This window comes from Protopterus annectens, chromosome 3.part1 (genome assembly GCF_019279795.1).
Source record: "Protopterus annectens isolate FY-2018-M chromosome 3.part1, PAN1.0, whole genome shotgun sequence".
Classification (NCBI taxonomy): domain Eukaryota; kingdom Metazoa; phylum Chordata; order Ceratodontiformes; family Protopteridae; genus Protopterus; species Protopterus annectens.
In genome coordinates, this window is record NC_056732.1 from 1,412,539,078 (window position 1) to 1,412,564,494 (window position 25,417).

General features: G+C 38.1%; 1 protein-coding gene across 2 annotated transcripts in view; it reads right to left on the reverse strand.

Moving 5' to 3' along the window:
• NRBP2 (nuclear receptor binding protein 2) overlaps positions 1–25,417 on the reverse strand; it is a 1,106,111-nt gene that overhangs the window by 143,210 nt on the left and 937,484 nt on the right. For both annotated transcript variants that reach the window (XM_044067493.1, XM_044067492.1), the window contains exon 13: positions 23,853–23,903. In XM_044067493.1, coding sequence (XP_043923428.1) covers positions 23,853–23,903 — 51 coding nt within the window. The remainder of the gene's footprint in view (positions 1–23,852; positions 23,904–25,417) is intronic.

Sequence of the window (25,417 nt, forward strand, 5' to 3'; positions counted from 1 at the left end):
TTGATCGTAGTCAGACCTGTGAGATGTATATTGTTGGTAAAATTACTATAAACAGCGGGTACCGAGGCACTCTGTGGATGAATATGAATGACTCCATCTGTTGTTTTGTCACAGGCAATGGTCATTGACCAGTTTTAATAAAACCTCACCCAACAAGTTGCTTTCTGCAGCCCCCTCTGTGCTTTGTGGTCACCTGCTAGCAGTGAGTAAAATACAAAATTTGAAATACGTGCTTGATATTCACACACATCTTTGCATAGTAACAGCCATTCATCAAGTGAACTACCTTACTTTCTACAAAATTTCACGCAAAAATGGTTTTGTGTGCTTCATCTTAACAATGGCTACCTCAATAAAGTATGACAAACCCTTTTAGTATCTATAGCCATTGCTTTACTTTCCACATATTCCCAGAAGTTTTAATTATGCATTATTTCGAAGGTACATATACAGTTTAGAACTAAGCAAAGGCTCAGTGAATTTATGACCTCAAGAAAGGGAAAAATGCAGCTGCAAATGTGGTAGAGCTCTGACATTTTAAAGACTGAATAGCTTTATGACTTCGATAAGGGTAAACAACAAATTAGAACTACAGATACACTGCTGCGTGTGTTTTTCCTTAGCAAAAAAGTTTCCAGATATAATTGGCAAAATGACATAAGAGCAAGGGTGTCAAATTCTTAAAGAAAGTATAATATTTCAGTTAGCCCCAACATGGTTTGCAGTTAGGAAACTGACTAGAATGGAAATGCTACAGAGGAAGAAACTGTTAAGTCATGTTCTTTTATCATGTGGAAGTATGGTGATCATTCTTTAGGGAGGAAAATACACACCGGGGAAAGGAAATATTGTGCTTTGGGTATAACTGTACTTTACATTGTCATTATACTCCCTTGCCACTGGGGCGCAGCGGTTAGTGTTGTCACCTCACAGCAAGAGGTTCTCCAGTTTGATTTTCAGCTGGGGTGCTTTCTCTGTGGAGTTTGCATGTCTTCCCTGTGGTCGCATGGGTTTCCTCCACGTGCTCCTGCTTCCTCCCACACTCCAAAGACATGCAGCAGGTGGATTGGACACTCTAAACTGGCCAAAGGTGGGTGTGCGAGTTAGTGGTACAGATGAACTACTGTGACAGGGCTAGCCACCCGGCGGTGTGAACCTTGGCTCGAGGTGATTGTCACTGTTGAAGTGACACCCCAACCCCATGTGGATTCTTTAACCTAGTACATATACTAAGTGGTCTTAGATATTCTGTATTCAGACATGACAAGCACAACATAGAAATATGGGTAGATGAGAATGAAAAACATTTAAAGAGAAAATTAGTGGATCTTGGAATAGCGAAATTTCTGAATATTATGGAAATATCTTTGCTAGATGAGCATAGGTTCATACAAAACACACAGGGCACCTTAGTTCTCCACTTCATTTTAATAACAAAAAAACCCTAATGTCTGGGGGTTTTATGTAATATTTTGTCTATGGCTGAAACTGAAATCTACTCAATGGAAAGTTTATGAATTAATGTTATTAATTTATATATATATATATATATATATATATATATATATATATATATATATATATATATATTCTGTGCAGTGTCAGTGGTACAACAACTAGCAGACTCACCTTTGGTGCATAGGATTCTATTTTTAGACCAGCCAGTGTGACTGCTGGCACTGCAGTGCAGCATACTGGCGATGCTGCACTCCTGAGTGTGCCATTCTTTGGATGAGATGTTAAACCAAGGCCTTACCTGACTGAGTTGGTGGTACTTGAAGTGGATGCAAAGGATTCCATGGCACCTATTGAAAAAAGTAAGTTCTCTGATGCTCTGACCAAATTTCCCCTAGTAGCATAAATGCCACCTTGGGCCTACCCTGAAAAGTGGCTATTAGCATAGTGGGACTAACGTGGTTAACAAAGAATAAAAAAATAAAATTTTGCCAGAGGAGAACAGAAGAATGATTTTAGTGATTTAATGACATGCAGGGACTTTGAATGTTGGCAGTATGACTGGTATAGGGAGAGAGCTAGCTGATATGATGGACAGAAGAAAGGTTGATATATTGTGTGTGCAAGAGACCAGATGGAAGGGGAGTAAGGCTAGGTGTATCGGAGGTGGGTTCAAATTGTTTTATCATGGTGTGGATGGGAGGAGAAATGGCGTAGGAGTTATTCTGAAGGAACAGTATGCGAAGAGTGTTTTGGAGGTGAAAAGAGTGTCGGATAGAGTGATGTTTATGAAGCTGGAAATTGATGGTGTAATGATGAATGTTGTTAGTGCATATGCTCCACAAGTTGGGTGTGCAATGGATGAGAAAGAAAAGTTTTGGAGTGAATTGGATGAAGTGGTGATGACTGTACCCAAGGGTGAGAGAGTGGTGATTGGAGCAGATTTCAATGGGCATGTTGGTGAAGGGAACAGAGGGGATGAGAAAGTGATGGGTAGGTATGGTGTTAAACAAAGGAATGCAGAAAGTCAGATGGTAGTGGATTTTGCTAAAAGGATGGACATGGCTGTGGTGAATACGTATTTTAACAAGAGGGAGGAGCATAGGGTGACATACAAGAGTGGAGGAAGATGCACACAGGTGGATTATATCTTATGTAGGAGGGCCAGTTTGAAGGAGATTGGAGACTGTAAAGTGGTGACCAGAGAAAGTGTAGTTAGGCAGCATAGGATGGTGGTTTGTAGGATGACATTGGTGATCAAGAAGAGGAGGAGGAGTGTGAGGGCAGCACCAAGGATCAAATGGTGGAAATTGAAAAAGGGTAATTGTGAGATGGAGTTCAGGGATGAGTTAAGACAGGCACTGGGTGGCAGTGAAGAGTTACCAAATAGCTGGGTAACTACAGCAGAGCTAGTAAGGGAGATGGCTAGAAAGGTGCTTGGTATCACATCGGGACAGAGGAAGGACGACAAGGAGACATGGTGGTGGAATGAGAAAGTACAGAAAAGTATACAGGCAAAGAGGTTGGCAAAGAAAAAGTGGGACTGTCAGAGAGATGAAAAAAGTAGACAAGAGTATAAGGAGATGAGGTGCATGGCAAAGAGAGAGGTGGCGAAGGCTAAGGATAAGGGAAATGAAGAGTTGTATGAAAGGTTGGACACTAAGGAGGGAGAAAAGGACCTGTACCGATTGGCTAGACAGAGGGACCGAGCTGAGAAAGATGTGCAGCAGGTAAAGGTGATAAAGGATAATGAGGGAAACATACTCACAAGTGAGGAAAGTGTCTTGAGGAGATGGAAAGAGTACTTTGAAGGGTTGATGAATGAAGAGAATGAGAGGGAGAGAAGGTTGGATGATGTAGGGATAGTGAATCATGAAGTACAATGGATTAGCAAGGCGGAAGTAAGGATAGCTATGAAGAGAATGAAGAATGGAAAGGCTGTTGGCCCAGATGACATACCTGTGGAAGCATGGAGGTGTTTAGGTAAAATTGCAGTGGAGTTTTTAACCAGATTGTTTAATGAAATCTTAGAAAGTGAGAGGATGCCTGAGGAATGGAGAAAAAGTGTTTTGGTACTGATTTTTAAGAATAAGGGTGATGTGCAGAGCTGTAGTAACTACAGAGGGATTAAATTGATCAGTCACAGCATGAAGTTATAGGAAAGAGTAGTGGAAGCTAGGTTAAGAAGGGACGTGATGATTAGTGAACAGCAGTATGGTTTCATGCCGGGAATGAGCACTACAGATACGATGTTTGCTCTGAGAGTGTTGATGGAGAAGTACAGAGAATGTCAGAAGGAGTTGCATTGTGTTTTTGTAGACTTAGAGAAAGCATATGACAGGGTGCCTAGAGAGGAGTTGTGGTATTGTATGAGGAAGTCAGGAGTGTCAGAGAAGTATGTAAGAGTGGTACAGGATATGTACAAGGGTAGTGTGACAGTGGTGAGGTCTGCAGTGGGAGTGACGGATGCGTTTAAGGTGGAGGTGGGGTTACATCAAGGATCAGCTCTGAGCCCTTTCTTATTTGTAATGGTGATGGACAGGTTGACAGACGAGATCAGACAGGAGTCCCCATGGACTATGATGTTTGCAGATGACATTGTGATCTGTACTGAGAGTAGGGAACAGGTGAAGGAGACCCTGGAGAGATGGAGATATGCTCTAGAGAGAAGAGGAATGAGGGTCAGCAGGACTAAGACAGAATATATGTGTGTGAATGAGAGGGAGGATAGAGGAATGGTGAGGATGCAAGTAGTAGAGGTGGCGAAGGTGGATGAGTTTAAATACTTGGGGTCAATAGTTCAGATTAATGGTGAGTGTGGAAGAGAGGTGAAGAAGAGAGTACAGGCAGGATGGAGTGGGTGGAGAAGAGTGTCAGGAGTGATTTGTGACAGACGAGTACCTGTAAGAGTGAAAGGGAAGGTCTACAAGAGGGTAGTGAGACTAGCTATGTTATATGGGTTGGAGACAGTGGCATTGACAAAAAGGCAGGAGTGTGAGCTGGATGTGGCAGAGTTAAAGATGTTAAGATTTGCACTGGGTGTGACGAGGGTGGACAGGATTAGGAATAAGTATATTAGAGGGTCAGCCCAGGTTGGAAGGTTTGGAGACAAAGCCAGAGAGGCAAGATTACGTTGGTTTGGACATGTGCTGAGGAGGGATGCTGAGTATATTGGGAAAAAGATACTAAGGATGAAGCTACCAGGTAACAGGAAAAGAGGAAGGCCTAAGATAAGGTTTAGACATGCAGGTGGTTGCTGTGACAGAGCAAGATGCAGAGGACAGGAAGAAATGGAACAGGTGATCCGCTGTGGCGACCCCTAACAGGAACAGCCAAAAGAAGATGATGAGTGATGTGGAGGGCTTTGCAACGGCCAGCTGACACAACAGTCTTACTGAGAATAATAATCTCATCTTGAGCATGTCATAAACTGCTTACTTTGAACAGTCCCAGAGCATACTTTGTGTATCACACCTCTGAACACAGTTTGCTGCTCATGTATGAGATGACAATATGGGCAGCAAAGAAAAAGTGCTATAGAATGTGTTGGGAGGCTCTGAAAACACGGCATTCATGGAAGTGTGAAGTGTTGAAAGCCTGAATGCATTTTAGTTATTTAATGTAATAATTTACATACCCAGTTATAGTTTAAGTGCGCTGGACTATTGAGTCTTTTCAGTCACAAACAAGACACAAGGCACTGAATGTATATTAGAAAACAAAGACATTGCAGTAACAGGATACATGCAACAGTGATGATGTCAGAATGCTAAAGGGATGTTACATAAATACAACAGCACTGTCAACCACTATAAGGTACTTGCAATGACTTTTAATGGTATATAATGCTAACCTAGAAAGCTCTTGAAATGACTTTTAATGGCATATAATGTCAGGTTAGTAAGTTTGCAGAGCATGTTGATATATTATCTTTGTACCTTAATTTAATACATATAGTCAAGTAGTTTAATAACTGTGAGGGTACAAGGAATTATTCAACATTCCATTTTCAGACGTGTTACTGATCCCACATAAAAAAATATGATAATATTAGGCAGTAAGGTGCACCTCTGTCCTGGCAGTTAGTGTACAAGATTAAGAATGTTAGCTGTTAACTCTGTAGACCACTGTTTGGTGTCATTTGTCTACTGTGTGACTTTGAGTAAGTCACTTAACTAGACATTGCTTTTGGGCTGAGTCTGAAAAAGTCCCATGTAGATCAGTGCTCTACCCTGATTAGCAAATACAAACAAATAATCCTTTGTTACCCAACCCTTAACCTCATTACTTCTATCTTTATATAGCATTACTCTCTCCCTCCTCAACCATAGACCTACCCATTCCTTTTATGTTCTATACTTTTTCTGCACACCTTCTCCTCTTCTACAAACTTGTTTTATTGCTTGCAATGTATTGTAATGTACATAGTTAATATGAATGTCTTGTTGAATTTATTTGCTACATGCCTTCTTCTCCTGCATTTGTTTATGTGATTGCACTGTCTCTTACTCTAGGTGTATCTCAAAGTATACCGAAATTGCACTGGCTGTAAACTTCTTATTTTGTTGTCTATCTATATTTCCCTGTTCTACAGTGTATTATAACGCATTTCTGTTCCGATTGTATAATGCATTTTGTTTTAATCTGTTCTGAACTGCTCTATCTCTCAAATTAAACACCATATTCTCATTCTATGGCCCCTCACTGGTCCAAATAAGTAATTTTACAAGTTAGCACTAATAAACCATAAGCACTACTTACTCTTATACTTTCTACAATTACCTTGTCCCCTATTGGTCTGTTTTAATTCAGTTCCCTATGTTACTCTGTCAATGGTTTCCTCTCCAGTCCAGCTGGTGAATCTGGGAATTTTGAGGCAATGTTACAACTGTCTCATGTACACGGACAACCCTCTCCTCCTCCAAACAGGTTCAAATATATGTGAGAGATGCAACCATATAGCCAAACTGGAGGCTGAGCTCTCTCACCTCAAAACTGGTGTAACCAGTCAGGAGGAGAAGGTAACCTCACACAACACAATTCCAGTATCACATAGTCCCACCACAACAGCGAACCAAACACATAAAAACACAAAAACATACTCGGGGCCTCTTAATACAAATCTACCTAAGCAACAGAGACCTCCAAAGCAGACATCCAAGCAAACGCTACCCCAAAACAAAACACGTACAACACATAGCACACAAAGTCAGTGTGCCAAGCAGTCACAGCCCTTAAGGCTGAATAACACACCTGATACTCTTGTAATAGGTGACTCTATTGTCAGACACACTGACGTCCCGCTCACCAGGCTGAATAAAGAAAAGGTCACAGTGAGCTGCCTGTCGGGCGCTAGCATCCGCCACATAACACAAGCACTCAGGTCACTCCAAAGCAAATACAAATATGACTCAGTCATTGTACATGCTGGCGTGAATGACCTGAGACGTACCTCCCTCGACTACATGAAAAGAGACATAGAGGAGCTCTCTGATCATGTAGCCCAGGCCGGTATGACCCTGACCTTGAGCAGCATCTTACCCTCACCTAGAATGATGCCACAGTATAAAGACAAAATGATCGATTTTAACAATTGGCTAAAATTTTGGTGTCATTCAAAGGGGATGCAGTGTCTGTCAGCCTGGGATGACATGCTCGACAAGCCACGTTGCTTCGCTAGGGACGGCTTGCACCTGTCACCCCTGGGCTTTCGGATATTGGCAAAGGCTCTTGCCACCCCCATAGTGCCTTTTTTAGGCAAGGCTCAAAAGTCAAACCCACCTCCATAGACAGCACAAGGAACAAGAAACTAAGGGTAATGCTGCTAAACGCCAGAAGTCTTAACCTCAAGATGCATGCACTCGAAGCTCTCCTCAGTATGGAGAACATCGATATCTGTGCAGTGACAGAAACCTGGTTCAAGGCTCCAGAGAGCACCCCAGCACTACCAGGTTATACCTCATATCATGCTTTTCGGCCCCAAAACCCGGACTGAACCACAAAAGGAGGGGGAGTTTCCATATTTATCAAGGATATCTACACCTCCAGGTTAGTGGCATTGCACGAAGTATCGGAGACCATCCATGTGCAACTGACAGTGGGCAAGACTGCTTTTCAGTTTATAGCATCCTACAGACCACCCTCTCAAAGTCAGGAATCCCACTCGGCTTTCCTGAAAACATTGGAGAACATGAAGATCTCTCTGAACACCATTATATTGGGCGACTTCAACTACCCAAACATAGACTGGGAGCATTACTCAAGCCCCAGCACCTTAGCCCAAAGGTTCCTGGAATTTATAAACTCAAATGCTATGGAACTAGTCACCACTCCCACAAGAGGGGAAAACATACTAGACCTGATCATTACCAACATGGGGACTCTATGCTCCATACCAGAAGTATATCCCTCATTGGTAAGATCAGACCTTAAATTAATTTCACTGGATATCCACATCCCGACCCCACCCCCAGCCCAGAAAACCACAGTGAAAAACTTCTCAAAAGCGAACTTCACACTTCTCAAAACCGAAGTGGAATCCTTCAAGGCCCCAGGGCCAGTGGAAACTACGGCCCAAACTGCAGAATCCTATATAAACACATTCTACGGACATCTCCAGGAATGCATGGATCATGCTATCCCAAACAAAATCAAGACCCAATCATCCAAAGGCAGGCGTCCAGTCTGGTGGACCCAGCCATAAATAAACTGTACAACAGAAGGAGGAAGCTACTACATGATAGAGCAAAATCCCTAAAAGGGAAGGCATCTCTGATCAGTACTAGCAAAAATTTACGATTCTGCATAAAATCCTCCAAGGCCAGCTTCGAGAGAAAAATTGCACAGGACACTAAAGACAATCATAAGGCTTTTTTCAGTTATGTTAGGAACCTGGGATGCAACTCCCAGACTTGTTCTGAGTTGATTCTAAGCGACAAAAAATACACTGAACCCACAGACATCGCCAATATCCTGGCAGACAGGTTCAGTGCAAACTTCTCCACCCCCTCCCCCCCAAAAGAGCAAGTATCTATCCTGGAAGAGAGCAGCCTCCCAAACATCTCTGATGCTCAGGTGAAGGCCGCCCTCTCCAAAGCAAAAAACACTGCTTCCATGAGACCAGATGGCGTCCAGGGTTGCGTCCTACATGAACTCCAAGAAGAACTAATCCCTTAAGTAAAACTGCTGTACAATCTCAGCCTCACTACAGGATATGTGCCCAAAGAATGGCGTACAGCAACAGTGGTCCCACTCCTCAAAGGTGGCGCCTCTACAGACCCTGGAAACTATCGCCCATAAGCCTGACTAGCCTAGTCTGCAAGGCTATGGAGAGGATCATCATGGAACTCATAAACAAAGACATTGGGGACCTACAGACATTAGATCCTACCCAATTTGGCTTCATCAAGGGCAGATCCTGCCTTTTGAACCTGGTCGACTTCTTCGAAACAGTCACCAAGGCCATAGATGAAGGGAAGGTAGTCCACACAGCCTATCTGGACCTCGCAAAGGCATTTGACACAATACCCCACTTGGGCATCATAGATAAGCTATCCAGCCTAAATATAAACCCCTATGTCACAAGATGGGTCGCAAACTGGCTCAAAGACAGAACCCACAGAGTCAGAGTTGCTGGAGCCATGTCAGACTCGAAACCGGTCACAAGTGGCATCCCACAAGGTTCTGTCCTGGGACCTCTCTTGTTCGGTATTTACTTTTCTGAGGTACAGGCCAATGTGGGAGGACTATGGCTCACCAAGTTCGCAGATGACTGCAAACTGGGCGCCATAATCGACTCTCCAGCTGACACAAGCATCCTTCAAAAAGGTCTCGCAGAGACGGATAACTGGTGCCAGAGCCATGGTCTAAAGCTAAATGCCAAAAAGTGTATAGTCATACCCTTTGGCAAAAACAATGAGCCCACAAATTACCACATAGGTGGTAACCCATTAAGTACAGAGAAAGTAATTAGGGATCTGGGGACCCAAGTTGATAGCAATCTCTCCTTTGACAAAGCCATACAAAGAAGTGGGACAAAGGCCCAAAAATAAGGACAAATTTTAAATATTGCTCTTATAAACTTGGTCTTGAATTAGTATAAATTTTCTGAAGGGTATGAAATCTGAAACTCAAATGTCTGTCATTATTTTCTAACTTCAGTCTTTAACAATTTGCCACTAATTTGCCAGAAAGCTGCAATTTTATGAAAAACGGACCAAAAATATGATGCAAAAATATAAAATAGCCACACAAAACAGCTGGGAATTTGTCAAAGAAGGGATACTTTTTAATATTAGTACAGTTAACTTGAGCAGTTGACAAAATAAGAGAATCTACATGCATTTCTAAAATAAAAGCAATCTATAACTGTGATCATTAAACACAGGGAGGACATGCAGACTCCACACAGAAGGCACCCCAGCCAAGAATCAAACCAGAGAACCTCTAGCTGTGAGGCAACAGTGTTACCACTGCACCATCAACTATTTAGTGAATTAAATATTAACAGAACAGAATAGAACAAAAACATGAGGCAAAAATCTGCAAATTTTTCATAAATGGTGGTGGGTAAGGAATTCAGGTTCTTGCTACATGCACCCAACCACCACCAGGTATCCTGAGTTCTCTCTAGCCACCAGCATAAATAAACTGGGACATTTTACACACACACACACACACACACACACACACACACACACACACACACACACACACACACACACACACACAGCAGTTCAATAGTACCTGTATCCTTGAAGTCCCTCCTGTGTCATTGAATGGCTATCATGTTTTGCTGCTTTTAATGGTTTTTCTTTCACAAGATCTGGATGTTCCTCACAGCTGAGGTATTCTGTCTCACCACAGGGATTTTTATAATGTAATAACAGCCTTTTTGCAAAGTGTGAGGCATGATCCAGATTACCTGAAGGGAATAGACACAATATTGTAGACTGGGACTTAACCATATTTGCTCTTGCTAAACATCCCTCATCTGTTAATGACACTTCAACCTACTGCCTGTTACTGATATTGAACATGAGTTTTTATGAGCAATGTGATTCTGTAGCTTGCATAACTTATTTCCAAAATGTATACCATTTGACCCAGGTCATATAGCTAAAAAAGTTATGAGATCACTGCATTCACCTCCCTGACTTATGAATAACCAGAATGCTTTGTCTGTTATTCTACCTGTTTTTTAACTTAAAATATAGTAGTTAATCACCAAGTTTATTACACATCATCACAGCAACACTGCAGATATAGAGACAGTATTTTTTATTTCAGCAGTGCACTTTAGGAAGCCTTTTATCTAGGTTTTTATGGTTTCAACTGGGAAGTAGCTGCTATATTCAAAACTTTGTGTGCTTCATGTAAATTTCACAATATGTCATAAAAGCAGGACATTTTTACTTAGCTATTAAAGTATTCACGGGCAGAAGTTTTGGTGCAACATTTGTGTGAATTACTATAATGGCAGAATTGAATTCCTTTTCCTATTATAATTAATTGCTTATGTATATGTTCAGACATTTTCAGGGGCACATAATTCAGAAAATCATATGCCAAATTTTTTAATCTAGTGCATTAATGGCCTGCTCAATTATTTTCATTTAAACTACCTCAGAAATAATTCTTTGTCTTAAACAGAAATTGCCTTAACCACAACTAAATCAAGTACTTCTGCAACGTATGTTGTATAAAAGGCATGGATTTTACTGGGTAAGACTTCGTTACATGCATTTTTTTAAAGATGTATATACCTGACCATCTATCTCATTCTAAATTACCATATTCACCCAATCACTCCTCTCAGTGGTTTCATTAATTTCATTAAGAGACATTAAGAGAATGTTGCAGTGTGCAGATATCATTGGCAGTTCAGGATGTTCTGAAGCTGTCATCTATCAGCTGACTTATGTATTTGTGCTCTAGAAAGGCATTAGTGATCTTCTATATCATGATTAGATGGCTTCTGCAGATGCACTCGGTCTTGTCCTTGGATCATTTTGCTCTGCCATATACCCAAATATTCCAAAGATGTCTGCATTAATGTTGTTATCTGTACTCCCCCCCTTCCCCATCTGCTCCTGCTGGACCTAGTTTTTCTGATTAGTGATCTTGGCTGTGAACAGGGCTTTTTTCCTCTGTGCCATGGAATGAGCAAACAAACCATAGCTACTGGAAGCTACAGACAAATTCCAGAGAAACCATAAGCATTTCACATACCTAAACAGTAATGTTCATGTATTCTAAAAAAAAAAAAAAAACATTACCTGCATGCCACAACTGTGGGCTGTTAGAGCAGCTATTCTGTAGTTATAATACTTGCCAGTTGTAATTTAAACTGATCCTTTTAAAAAGCTTATAATATATTTGGACACATTTAAAATCTCATGTTTCATTCCTTCTGTAAGCCATTTCAATATTCTGACCTTAAAAACCAAGCTATCTAACATATTTCACATAGTCCTTTGTATTAGCTGTTTATCATGTTTCTTAGCGATGAGCAATGTATTGCCAAGCAAAAATTGCTCACCCTATAGAAGGAAAAGATCTTCGCCTTATGGGAAATAGTCTGGACTAAAGTTCGGCATACAACTCACAAGTATATTTCCAGAAAATATGATTAAAGTCAGCAGTACAAATTACTAAGTTTATGCATTACGTTCATTATAGGTGTACCAGAACAAAAAGCAAGACAGATCAATACAGATATACAGGTGAGAGTTGCCTTCTAGTTTTTTTTTTCATTTCAGACAGTATAAACACTTTAAATATATAGGATGACTGACTGACATAACAGTTAAAAGCTTTCACTTGCACAAACAGAAAAGCATATTCATGTATAGACAAGTTAAGAGCTACACAATGTAAAAACACTGCTTACAGGCATTAATTTAACAAATGTGGATATACCTATACACACGTATACTCGCGCGTATACACACACACACACACACACACACACACACACACACACACACACACACACACACACACCCTACCTGAATCCAGTCTCTTCCTCGGCAGCGGCAGTCCTGAATCTGCTAGGCAGACTCCTTAGCCCATGCAAGCTAACGGCTGGTTTCTGGTTCCACGCGAAAGTAGGCTGGAGGCTCCAGCCTGCGGGTGATGCAGTCCGGTGTCCTTCCGTTCTGTGCGGTCATCACCGCACAGACTTCTGGGCTGCAGGGCACAAGATGCCTTTCTCCTCTATCCGGACTGCCTAACAAAGCAGTCTGGAATTCTGTGAGTACCAGGAACTCCAAGCACGCATGTGCGGAGTTCCGGGACTCGCAATTTTTCTTTTTATATTCTTTTCAGTTCCGGGATTCACGTTTTTTTTTTTTTTTATTTTCTTCTTTCTTTCTGCAGGTTGGGGGGGGCTGCTTTCCTGCAGTCCTATAGCAGGAGCCGCCCCTGCCTCCAAGTCATATATCAAGCAATATTTTAAAGGAATCAATATTTTTTATCATTTTTACTGAGCCAGGAGTCTTGTTAAAAAATACTATTCTATTAGTAATATATGTGTTTCTGAGATTTTTCCTAGTTACAGGAACATGAAATCTAAAATTGTTGTGATTATACATTTTTGTAGATGAATAAGCACCTATATCAAACAATGTCTGAAATATTTGATCATAAAACAACTTTATAGGCAAATAGCAACCTACCATGAATATCTATAATGAAAAGAGTACAATTTTCAAAGTTCGACACCTTTCCATATACTCTATATCCTTGACTTTAGAAATATTTTTTGGTAAAATTCCTTTGTACCTGCTCCAAACAGTTAAGTTGACCAGTACTACATGAGTAAAATACATTGGTATATTCTAAGACAGGTCTTACATGAGCTTTAAATAATACTGTTAAACAATTTTCATCTCAGGTAGTCATACTTTTATAAATAAAATCTAACTTTCTTAGTGCACTATCACAAATACTTTCAGTGTGAGCAGCTAAGGAAAATTTTGAGGAAATCATAATACCGAATTCCTTATAATTACTAACCTCAGATCATACAAAGGATGCAAGAGGTATTAGTTTCCTAATTTGTGATCTCCTGAAAAACATTATATTACAATTAGCCTTAAGAAACTGAAGACTCAGTCTTAACACCCAACTTCCAATTTCAGACGTGTAAGAATTAAAGATTTCAAAATCATTATCAAAAGTTACAAAGAAACCAAGTTTACAGTCATCTGTGTACTTACAAATCCAAGAATGATTATCTGTTGGACTAGTACTAAATATTAAATTAAATAGAAATGGACTTGAAATGGATCCCTCTGCATAAAATTCTAACTGGGTCAAATGTTGTGCCCAGAATTGTGACCACTTGAAATTAAATAAGGATTAATCTACATATTGTTTTATATTTCAATAAATACAGAGTGGGACAATAACTCAAAAGTCTTGGTTAAGTCCAGATAGAGTATCCCATCACTTGAAATCTAAATCCAAGGCTTTAGTAATGTTGTCATAAAAACTCACCAAATTGGTCAAAGTAGAGAATCCTTGAGTGAAACCATGTTGAAAGATGTCTTGTAAATTAATATTAATCTGTTTATCTAGAATTGTAATAAGGCATCTTTCAAAACATTTCCTCACAATGAATGTTAAACTAACAGGATGGTAATTTTTTACCTCCAACTTATCACTTTTTTTTGTAGATTGGAGACATCGCAGATTGCTTCCAAGAGTGTAGAACAATACTACTTTGTAGAAGTTTGTTGAAAATAGTATGCAATATAGGTTCAAGTGTTGTTAATAAGTTAAAAAGAATTGCAGGTATTTTATTTGTGCCCATAGATTAAGTAAAGTAGATCTTAAGATTTCATAAGTAACCAAAGGACATGACATTGTATAACTAAACACCAAATTATTAGTAATACTTGTGTTACATTTATTATTATTAGAACATACTAATTTAATGCATCAGCAATATGTTTATGATTCCTAATCATGTTACCTTGAACATCAGTGGTTCTTAATGGAGGAGCTTGTTATTATTATAATTTAAATATTTATAAAGCTTTTCTTATTACCTGGGACCCTAGCTAAACCATTCTCATAATCAATTTTTTTCATTTCTAATCTGGATTTTCAGTACCCTGTTACAGCTATTTAACCTACTCTTATTGATCTTAAGATGTTTCTTACGAATTGACTATAACATTTTATTTCTTTTATGCAACCTATGAAGAGGATAACGCAATTAAAAGGGAAAAACTGTTTCTGTTATTTCCTGTTTTGTAAAATGCGGTACTCTCCACACTCTGCCTCAAGACACCTTCTAAGATGTCATATCTAAAAGTGTTTTCATCTGATTTTATATTCAAAATCAATTTCATTTAATGATCTACAGCAGAGAGTCAATTATCTGAACTAATTGGGACCTAGGGTAGTTCGGATAATCAGAGTGTCTGAATAATCAAACATATAATTGAACTGGATAAAAAAATTTCTAAAAATGTTTTTGATAAACATTAAACAAGAAAAATAAAAATAATTTACTGTAAGTACAAAATGGTACAGTACAGGTATATTATTGTACTGTAGTTAAATATTTATTTGCCAGACTGCTGCATAAGAGATACCATACAGGAGTTACTAGGCCATACTCAGGATTGCAGAATCTACCCCCTTTAAAGTACAACACAGTACAGTATCAGCAATCCATCTACATACTGTGGGAGTAGAACCCACAGCCTTCTGCATCAAAAGCAAGTATGCTACCTGTTGTGCTACTAACAATGCTTTTAAAAACTTTAGCACAACAGTGATACCATTTGCTAAACAACAGCTGCACGTTGTAAACAGACTTGGTATAAGCAGCACTAAACTCTTTCGCTGAAACTCTCAGCTCCTTGTAAAATTCACTTGACACTCACTTTCTTGTAAAATGCACTTGACACTCAACCATATCTCTCAACTTTGTAGCACAAGAAATCAGGAAAAATCCAAAATTTATGGGGGTGGGGGGGACAAAGTCCCAAAACCAGGGACACATTTTAAATATTGCTTGTATAATCTCACAAAGTTGGTAGAATAAACGGTTTGTGTTACCATGCATTTCCTGAAAGACAGAAAGACTGAAACTTAAATGGATGTCATTATTTAGTGAATTCAGTCCTCAGTGATTTGCCAGAAAACCACAATTTTTAAGAGAAACAGACCAAAAGTATTTGCCAAAAATTCCAGACATTCTGTGAAAAGCTGGACAGTTGAGAGCTATGCACTCAACTCCTTGAAACACAAGTGGTGGTAGGGGTAGAGAATTTAGGTTCTTGTTTCTTGTACCCAAGGTGCAGGGTTTGAGCCTGAGCAAACTAACACTAACCACCAGCTATCCCTAACTGAGGCATTTCATGCACACACATACACACACACACATACACACACACACACACACACACACACATACACACACACACATACACACTTGTTGTAGACGAAGTGGAAGCAGCAATGATGGGAATGTTAAATTCCACGTGGTAGGAAGAACAGGTGAAGCAGGAATGAAAGTTAAATTCCGCACAGTAGGAAAGACACACATACAGACACAACTTTTAGGAAGACACAAGTACAGTTGCAACACTTAGAAAGGCTGCGTTCAGGTAACTGATGTTTTGGATAATCAATACTCTGCTGTATTTAATTTATTATAGTCTATAAGACTATAATTATATTTTGAATTAAATGTCATGATTAAATTAAATATGAAAGAGACATAATCAGAGGACCTTAAAGGAGAATAAAAACAAATGTTACCGATCATATTTGGTAAATCAGTAGCAATAATATTTAATATATTGTTCCCTCTAGTGGCATCCAAGATTAGTTGAAACAATCCACGAAATGAAACAATGTTTAGAAATTCCTTAGCATGACTATTGTTTGCTGTCAAACTGACCCATTTAATACAATGGTAGTTAAAGTCTCCTAACAAAATAACATGTAATAAAAACCAACCAAGGAACGGAAGTCACTAAACATTGTTTGTGTCCCTAAAGAAATTACTGTTACTTCATGTCAGATTTTGCCACCACTGATATGCAGTGATCATGTGATTATAAAGGTTAATTTGCTGCTAGAAAATTCTAACAAACTGAAATATAAATCAATGCACAGAAGGTTAATTACAGATTATATGGAAGTAAAACAATCACTATGTAAAACTAATTGGAGTGATGCGTTCAGTGAAAAACTGCAGAAAAAAGTGAAAAGAGCAAGTTGAAAGAGAAGTTGTTTGAGTGAAAAAAATGTAAAAAAATGTTTAACATCAGGATCTAGGCATACAGTGTCAGGGGAATATATTTCCATAAGAAGAACAAGATATCTGATTAAGGTGAGAGACGAAAAATATAAGAAATGGAAAAGAGGTTGAATTACAACTTTGAAAACTGAAATAAACAAGCTGCATAAACAAATTAAGCATAGTGTGAGACAAGATCAAGAACAATTTAAAGAAAATTTGTATAAAGATATTGAGTGTAATAGGAAATAATTTTATAGCTACATAAGGTGTGGAAGGAGTAAAAACATACAAATTGATAAACTGTGTGTAGATTCTAAAATTTATTCCAGACACAGCAGATTATAGATATATTTACAAAATCTTGCGCAAAACAGTTTGGCTTCACAAAGGGGGTAATAAGTTGTTCTAGTGACATCCAGGTAACTTCAGATACTGGAATCAAATTAGATTATATTGAAAAAGAACTGCACAAACTGGTTCCAAGCAAAGCACAGGGAGGAGACAGAACTAGTAATTATGACCTGAGAACACTTCAGAAAGAAGTTATAGTACCATTATATCTATTATTTACCAGGTCGTATAAATATTGTGAGATTCCTCAAGACTGGAGACATATGCTTATTAAACCATATATCAGCATGCATATGTTGAAAACAGATTTATTACCTCCTGTAACATGATGTTCGATAATAATATAATAACAGCTATAAATGAAAAATTGTGCTGTGATGTAATTTATACAGATTTAACTTCAGCATTTGACAGTGCCAAACAGAAAACACTGATCAATAAATCAAAACAACTAGGTATTAATTTACTCTTGGTAAGAAGGGTAGCTGCATGGCTTACAAATAGGACATGGCAAGTATACAGCAATTCGACAGGTGAAATTCTTGGTTACAGTCAGGGTGACCCATAGGGCTCTGTCCTAGACCCTTAGTTGTTTAGATTGTATCTTTCAAATCCATCTTTTTCATCTGAGGTGCTCTACAGTCTGTACGCAGTTGACCTGAAATTGGGTAAACTTATTACATGTGTTACAGATAGGGCATGTCTGCAAAAGAACTTGACTAAATTGATCATTTGGGCACAGGAGAATAACATGCTGATAAATACATCAAAAACTAAGCATATGAGATTTGGGAGACATAAACTGAAAGATGAATATTTAATACAGCACACAGTGATTGAAAGTGTAGATTAATTTAAGGACCTGGGTATATGGATAGATTTAGCTTTGAGTTCTTCTAATCATATCAACCAATTGGTTAATGATAGTTATAGAAATATAGGTTGTCTAAAAAGATTTATAAAGTCAAGGAAATCAGAAATGATGAAGTCATTATTTGTTAATTACATTAAACCCAAACTTGAGTATGTAATAATAATAACATGGAAACCTTATAATAAAAAAAGCGTGGATAAACTGCAGTGGAAATATAAATAAGGGCATCCATGGATGTGAAAATTTAAGTTATTATGAAAGTCTAAAATATCTGCACTTGTACAATATCTCTTATAGATATCTAAGAGGACATCTTATTCAGGTATATAGGGCATTTAGAGACAACTACCTCTGTGAATGTTTGGGGTTATCAAAAAGTAGTAGAGAATCATCATAGAACATATGTAGAAGATTCTATAGGAATGAGAAATACACTAATTGGTTTGCAGAGAGAGCAGCTGATGCAAGCAACAGACTACCAAATTACATTAACACAAGCAATAGCGTAGATATTTAAAAAAAAAAGGCCTGGGCATTTATTATGAGAACAACTATTTTGGTATATTTGCAGACTAGAAGGACATTAATGTCCATGCTTGAAATATTAATATATATGTATTTATTAATTATTGCTACTCAAAATCAAGTCCAGTTCAGACAGAATTCACAATGCTTATTGAATATCCATACTGTGAGACCTATAACATAATGCTAATGTAATAATTTATTTATAAAACTCATCGGTACTACTACACATTCAATTTTATTACTGACTTGCACTAAACTGGGATCAATTCTGTATCCACAATGTAATTCCCCTGCTTCTTGAATCTTTTCTCACATTTAATGTATTCTGTAATAAATAAGCTTGCAGAATTCCAAGTCTCAGTAATTTAACCTCACAATTACTGCAGTACTCTTCAGTTCATCACCTTTAGTTCACAAGCTCCTCCCAGTAATCATATAACAAGTTAAAGTTCTATTAAGTTCACCAACTCTGGTACTAGATTTTCTATAAAAGTTTATTTTCTTTAAAAAAAAATAACATGTTCAGAATTAATACTAGAAATTGCTGATGATCCATATACTGATTGACTTGAAACATATCATTTGTGAAGGTATAATAATCCCTAGTGAATTCTTCCCTGTGTTATTAACTGTATATTATACACAAAGCATAGTTGTCTCAACCAGTTATTACACAAATGAGCATTAGTGTATAACTAGACATTCCATCTTAGGGAAAGTATAACTTCACTCAGCACCAGTTTCGCCATCATTTTCCAAATTATCAAATAATTCTGAAGTAACATTTTTCATAACACTTAACGGTGTATTCTAAAGGTCATTAGTTCCCACATAGGTTGTAATATGACTATATTTAGGTTTAACTATAATTATTCTAGCAATTGATTTTATGAGATTATGTAACTGCAGACCTGGTAGAAAAGATACTGTAACTCTTACCTTATCTGATTTACTCAGTGATTTCACTGTTGATCTAAATATACAATCCCCTATAATAAGTACCTCATTATGTTGACAGTCTTTGATCCTGTTTGTGCCTGGAACATCACCCTCTTTAATAAGTGTCATAACAGAGTCTTCACCACACAACTCACCTAAAGCTTTTCTCTTTTTCTATTACTTTTCCTGCAAGCATTCTTTATTAGTATTACCACTTAGAAACAATTATTACAGTCTAATTGCGAGTCACATTTTACTGCATCAGGATAAAATAAATTTCCTGAGTCCTGGGTATCTTTACAATCAGTTGTTTGCACAATTTCCTCATTTCCAACCCTTGCTATATTAATATTATCAACTTTATTTACCTCAGTTTGCTTACCAATATCAGCTTCTTTACAAACTACATCATATGAAATTATAATATCCTACCTCATACTTGAATGTGAATCATTTTCCATATTAGGCATTTGTAGTACACTGCTTGAATTCACACTTTCTATAGCAGATAAATTATTTTCAGGGGATAACCACTACTCCCCCTTCAAATCCTTATTTGTGTTCTTTACAGCTAATGTACACTTAGTGCCAACCTTCTTCATTTCATTTTTAAAGATGAATTTTCTTATTCCTTTTCTTGGGTTCAACTTTAGTAAGAACTGTATGTGATTTGCTACATTCTTCATTCAAGCCTGTGCTACAAGAAATAGGGTTGACTCCAGATGCATCAGAAATAGGAACATTTGGTGTCCCAGTAATTTGATCATGTACTGAAGTATCAGAAACAGTGGAGTTAGCGTCATACTTAACTTCTTCCACCTACGAGACACATATTCCATATCTGACCTTATGCCCAAGCCATTTCTTCATAAGTACCTGTCTTGCAGATCCATCCGCTTATGTTCTAATGCATCAAGTTCATTAATCTTAATACAATTATTATAGGAACAGTAAAGCAAAGAGTATTTTTATTAACACTCCACATCACTTACATTTAATTAGATATGCATTAAGTAATAGATCACCTTAGAAGTGTGAGTTAAGCAATTCCATCATAAAGTATTTGTCTACAAATAAATTATAATCAGAATTCCTAAAATATGAAATAATCTAATATCCTCAATAAAAAGAAAAAAATACAAGATATATAATAAATTCATTACCAAGAATGAATAATCTTTTAAATAATCAAAAAAATCAACAACTAAAATAAGGGTACTAAACTTAAATGTCAGTCAGATAATCAGATAAAGTATTAGCAAACAAAAAGCTTCACTTAGACATAAGTATCTTCCCATCCTTAATATCTGCTACATAGTTCTCCAAGATTAAAATATATAAGGACTGTGTTCAATGGTCAACTGGTAAGCTGGTATCATGCAAAGAATGCAAATCCTGTCTTTGCATTAGTGAGTGATGCAAGAGTCCTTCCCTCTCGCATCCGGTCGAGGAGTGCAATTATTTAAAGAGTAGCAATCCTCTGTAACAGGTCGACAGATCTTTCAATCACTTACAGTGCACCCAGAACACCAGAAAATAACAAATAAAAGAAAATATGACAGCTGTCTCCCTGTTATCCTTATAAGGACAGGAGGTAGGCCAGAAATACAAATAAAATGTGTAATAGAATCCTCCCTCGATAAGTTAGTTTAGCATCAAGCAGGATTCCAAAGCACTTGTCCACTTGAGGTGTACAATTATTATAGCAATAACCCATGCCTGGGTGTGGGTAATGCTAAATTTACCCACAGTTGGCATGGTTTCGTCCCGAGGGCGAAGCCCGAGGGACCAAACAAAGCCAACCGTGGGTAAATTTAGCATTACCCACACCCAGAAATGGGTTATTGCTATTATACCATGACATTATTTTAGAAAAGAAACTATTACTTTTCTTAAATAATGGCATAGTATAATGCCTGTTTGCTGCCCTTCCGCAGATGTCTGGCATCCGTGGCAGCTCTGATGTACTGCGCGCCTGCGCAGTACATCAGAGCTGTGGGCGAAAGCAACGGAGAAAGCAAGATCTCCGTTGCTTTTAAATCTCGCTATGTTAAATGAGTTTAACCTAGCGAGACAGTTTTAAAATAAGCAACGGACATCTCCGTTGCTTATTTTAAACTGTCTCGCTATGTTAAACTCATTTAACATAGCGACATAAAAAGCAACGGAGATCTTGCTTTCTCCGTTGCTTTAAACACTGTCTTGCTATGTTAAATGGGTTTAACATGGCGAGATTGCTTTAAAATAAGCAACGGAGATCTCCGTTGCTTATTTTAAGCTGTCTCGCTATGTTAAACCCATTTAACATAGCGAGACAGTTTTAAAACGAAGTTATACTAAGGGAAAAAAGTCCGGGCGACCTGACCTTTTTCCATTAGTATAACTCGATTTACAACGGGCACGCTGGCCAATCAGCGTGCACGTTTTGGGGGGGGGGGTCATGGTATAATTAAAGAGTTGCAATCCCTTGTAATAAGCCAATAGATGTTTTTTCTTGTATTGTTGTCAGTATAGTACATAACCTTGTTTTTCACATTACATTTACACTGCCACTCTCTTAACTCTTTTCAGACCCCTGGTTAAGTTATCCTCCTCTGCTGCTGTCATCACCATGAATTGGTGTCATCCACAAAAAAGGCACTTCCAAGTGCTAATGTCTGATATGAATATATTGAAGAGAAATGGTACCAGGATAGATACCGCTGGAACTCATCACCCTTTCATTTGACTGAAATCCAAGAACCTCCTTACCATCGCCCTTTGCTTCTTCCCTTTCATCAGCTGTTCAGCAAATTTATTATACTGTCTTCTAGCTCCACTCCATATTAACTTCCTCAGTAGCCTGCTGTGTAAGATGGAGTTGAATATCTTGCTGATGTCTAGGTAAACAATTCCTAATGTATTTTCCTTGTCCACCTCCCAGTCCACCTAGCCATAAAACTGTATCAGGCTCATTACAGTGTATCTTCTGCTTGTGAAACTGTGTTGATTCAGGCCATAGAGTGACTAATGTTCAGTAACTCGTCAAGTCACTGTGAAAGTTCTAGTGACAAGAACAGCAAACAATGTCAGAAAGACTGGAGGGTAGCATTACAGCAATGCCTGCTGAAGCTGTGATCTGCTGACAGGCTTTGTCCAGTTTGTATGTCTTTGATAACCTTGGAAACTGTATGTATACTGCATGACTCTAAGTAAGTCAATTAAGTTGACCACTGATCTTACTTCACCTCTGAAATTTGGCACGTCTGCCCAAATGGATCTTCTATGGGTAACAATGGAATACATAAATAAATAAATAAATAAATAAAGGGAGCAACACAGTACTAACATCCTGAAGGCTTATCCAGAGATCCTATATTTCAGAATACAAAAAGGTATGATATCCTATTGTTCTGGAAGCATGAAAGGCAAGGATTGTTAGTAACTTTGATTTTGGAGTGACTAATTTTAACATGAGGCAGATCGCAGAATTAACCATCTGATAATTTTTTCTTTGAATTACTAGAAGTTGGGGGTACTAAATGGAGAATTCTGGAACTGGAACCAGTAGTGAGCAGAAGCCTGTGCAATGAGTGGAAGTCAGTCATGTAGGGTTACCACCTGTCCCTCTTTGCGAGGGACAGTCCCACTTTGGGCAGTTGTGTCCTGCGAAAAAAACAAAAAAATGGCAAATGTCCTGAGATTTTAAGACAAAATATATTTCTTAAGTTTTTTTTAACAATTGCATAAAACTGTTATTTTGTATCTGGAACATATAAATATTATATGAAATAGCACGAGCAAGTCAAATGCAACAAAAATAAGCTTTTATTTAGGCAAAAAATTAAAATTCTGGCCTTTGCACTGGCCGTGGGTATGTTTTGTCCTGCAAAATCTCACATTTCTACAAAAGGTGTCCCACTTTGGGCATTTGAAAAGGTGGCAACCTTACAGTCATGGGACAGCCGGACTGGAATGAAAGGGGTAGACACTAAAGTTTAAGCAATAAAACTGCAACCGGAAATCTGCTAAGGTAAGCAGACCGGGTTTTTTTTTCACAGGTTTGGCTCTCTATTACTGAACGTCGTCTGCTTCAAGAACCTCTTTTGCTTCCACATGTCTTGGCACAAAGGCAACAGTTTCCAGTGCAGTACTGCCAGCTGAGTTATAACAAAGGCAAGCACTGCTGATACACTAGCAGCCAGAAGACAGGCTTGTTTATGATTTGCTGTATCCTTTTGTGGTCAGATTTACCAACTTCTCTGTCTGGGCAGGTCATGGGAAAAGCATCAACAATAAATTTTTTTACTTCATAACTCCAGAAGGATAGTCTGCTTTTATCTTTCCTCTTATCCTGGATACATCATTGTGAACACTAATAGTGAAGGATGGTATCCTCTGGCTTTATGGGATAACAGCATCAGCAGAACATGCATACAAATATAAAGCCCCACTTACCGTACATCTTCTATAAACTTGTCCAGCTCCAAGGTAGGAACATTGGAGTATCTGAAACAGAAAGACAAAAGCTGTGTTTAGTACAGCACTTAAATAATTATTTCAGCCACAACTGGATAAAATAAGTCTCTAAGGGGTTAAGGGAATCATTTTTACCAGTGGCATAGATAGATAAACCCAAACATCACATCATTACAACAAGGTTCATTATGGTTCAAACAATTTAAAAAGTTACCAAGGCGCGCGCGTGCACACACACACACACACACACACACAAAAATATATATATATATATATATATATATATATATATATATATATATATATATATATATGTATATATATATATATATATATATATATATATATATATATATATATATATATATATATATATATATATATATATACACACATACATATATATATGTACATACATATATATCAATTTGTTAAAAGTTATCAAATGTAGCATTCCTTTAAGGTACACTTTTCTAAAAAATCTCAATGCATTCTCTGAAAAGTACATATTATTGTAAGTCTCTTTACCAAATACACTAACTCATACCTGCTGTTAAAGTATAAAACTTCTAAAATCATGTACAATACAACATACATCTTTTACACAGGGTTTGGGGCTCCTGCTCCCCCAACTTATATAAACTAACTCCATGATCACACCACTCCACAAACAAAGGTGAGTCCCAGAAGCAGTGAATCACTGCTGGAGCACTATAAGCCAATTCACCAATAGTGTCTCATCTCTACCTCCATGTTCCTACAATATAACTCCATAAATGCACCACTGAATACTCCCAACAAAATCAATCACTGCTGGAGCTCTACCTGAGAATCTACTGGCAGTTACTCAACTCAGCTCCGCATACCTACATCACTACTCCAGTATCAAACAACCCCAAAAGCCAAGGCACACTGAATCTCTAGGCACACTGTGTCATTGCAATGCTCTGGCAATAATCACAAACATATATGTCTGTATGCAATTATCAGTTTGCAGGTATTCAATAATAGCATATAACAATAAACACAGCATCTGATAAACAGTACTCCATATGTGTGTGTGTGTGTGTGTGTGTGTGTGCGTGTGTGTGTGTGTGTGTGTGTGTATATATATAGATAGATATAGATATATATATATATATATATGTGTGTGTGTGTGTGTATATATATCATCATCTTCTTTCGGCTGTTCCCGTTAGGGGTCGCCACAGCGGATCATCTGTTTCCATTTCTCTGCATCTGTCCTCTGCATCATGCTCTTTCACACCAACCGCCTGCATGTCCTCTCTCACCACATCCATAAACCTTATCTTAGGCCTTCCTCTTTTCCTCTTACCCGGCAGCTCCATCCTTAGCATCCTTTTCCCAATATACCCAGCATCCCTCCTCAGCACATGTCTAAACCAATGCAATCTCGCCTCTCTTGCTTTGTCTCCAAACTGTCCAACCTGAGCTGACCCTCTAATATACTGATTCCTAATCCTGTCCATCCTAGTCACACCCAGTGCAAATCTTAACATCTTTAACTCTGCCACATCCAGCTC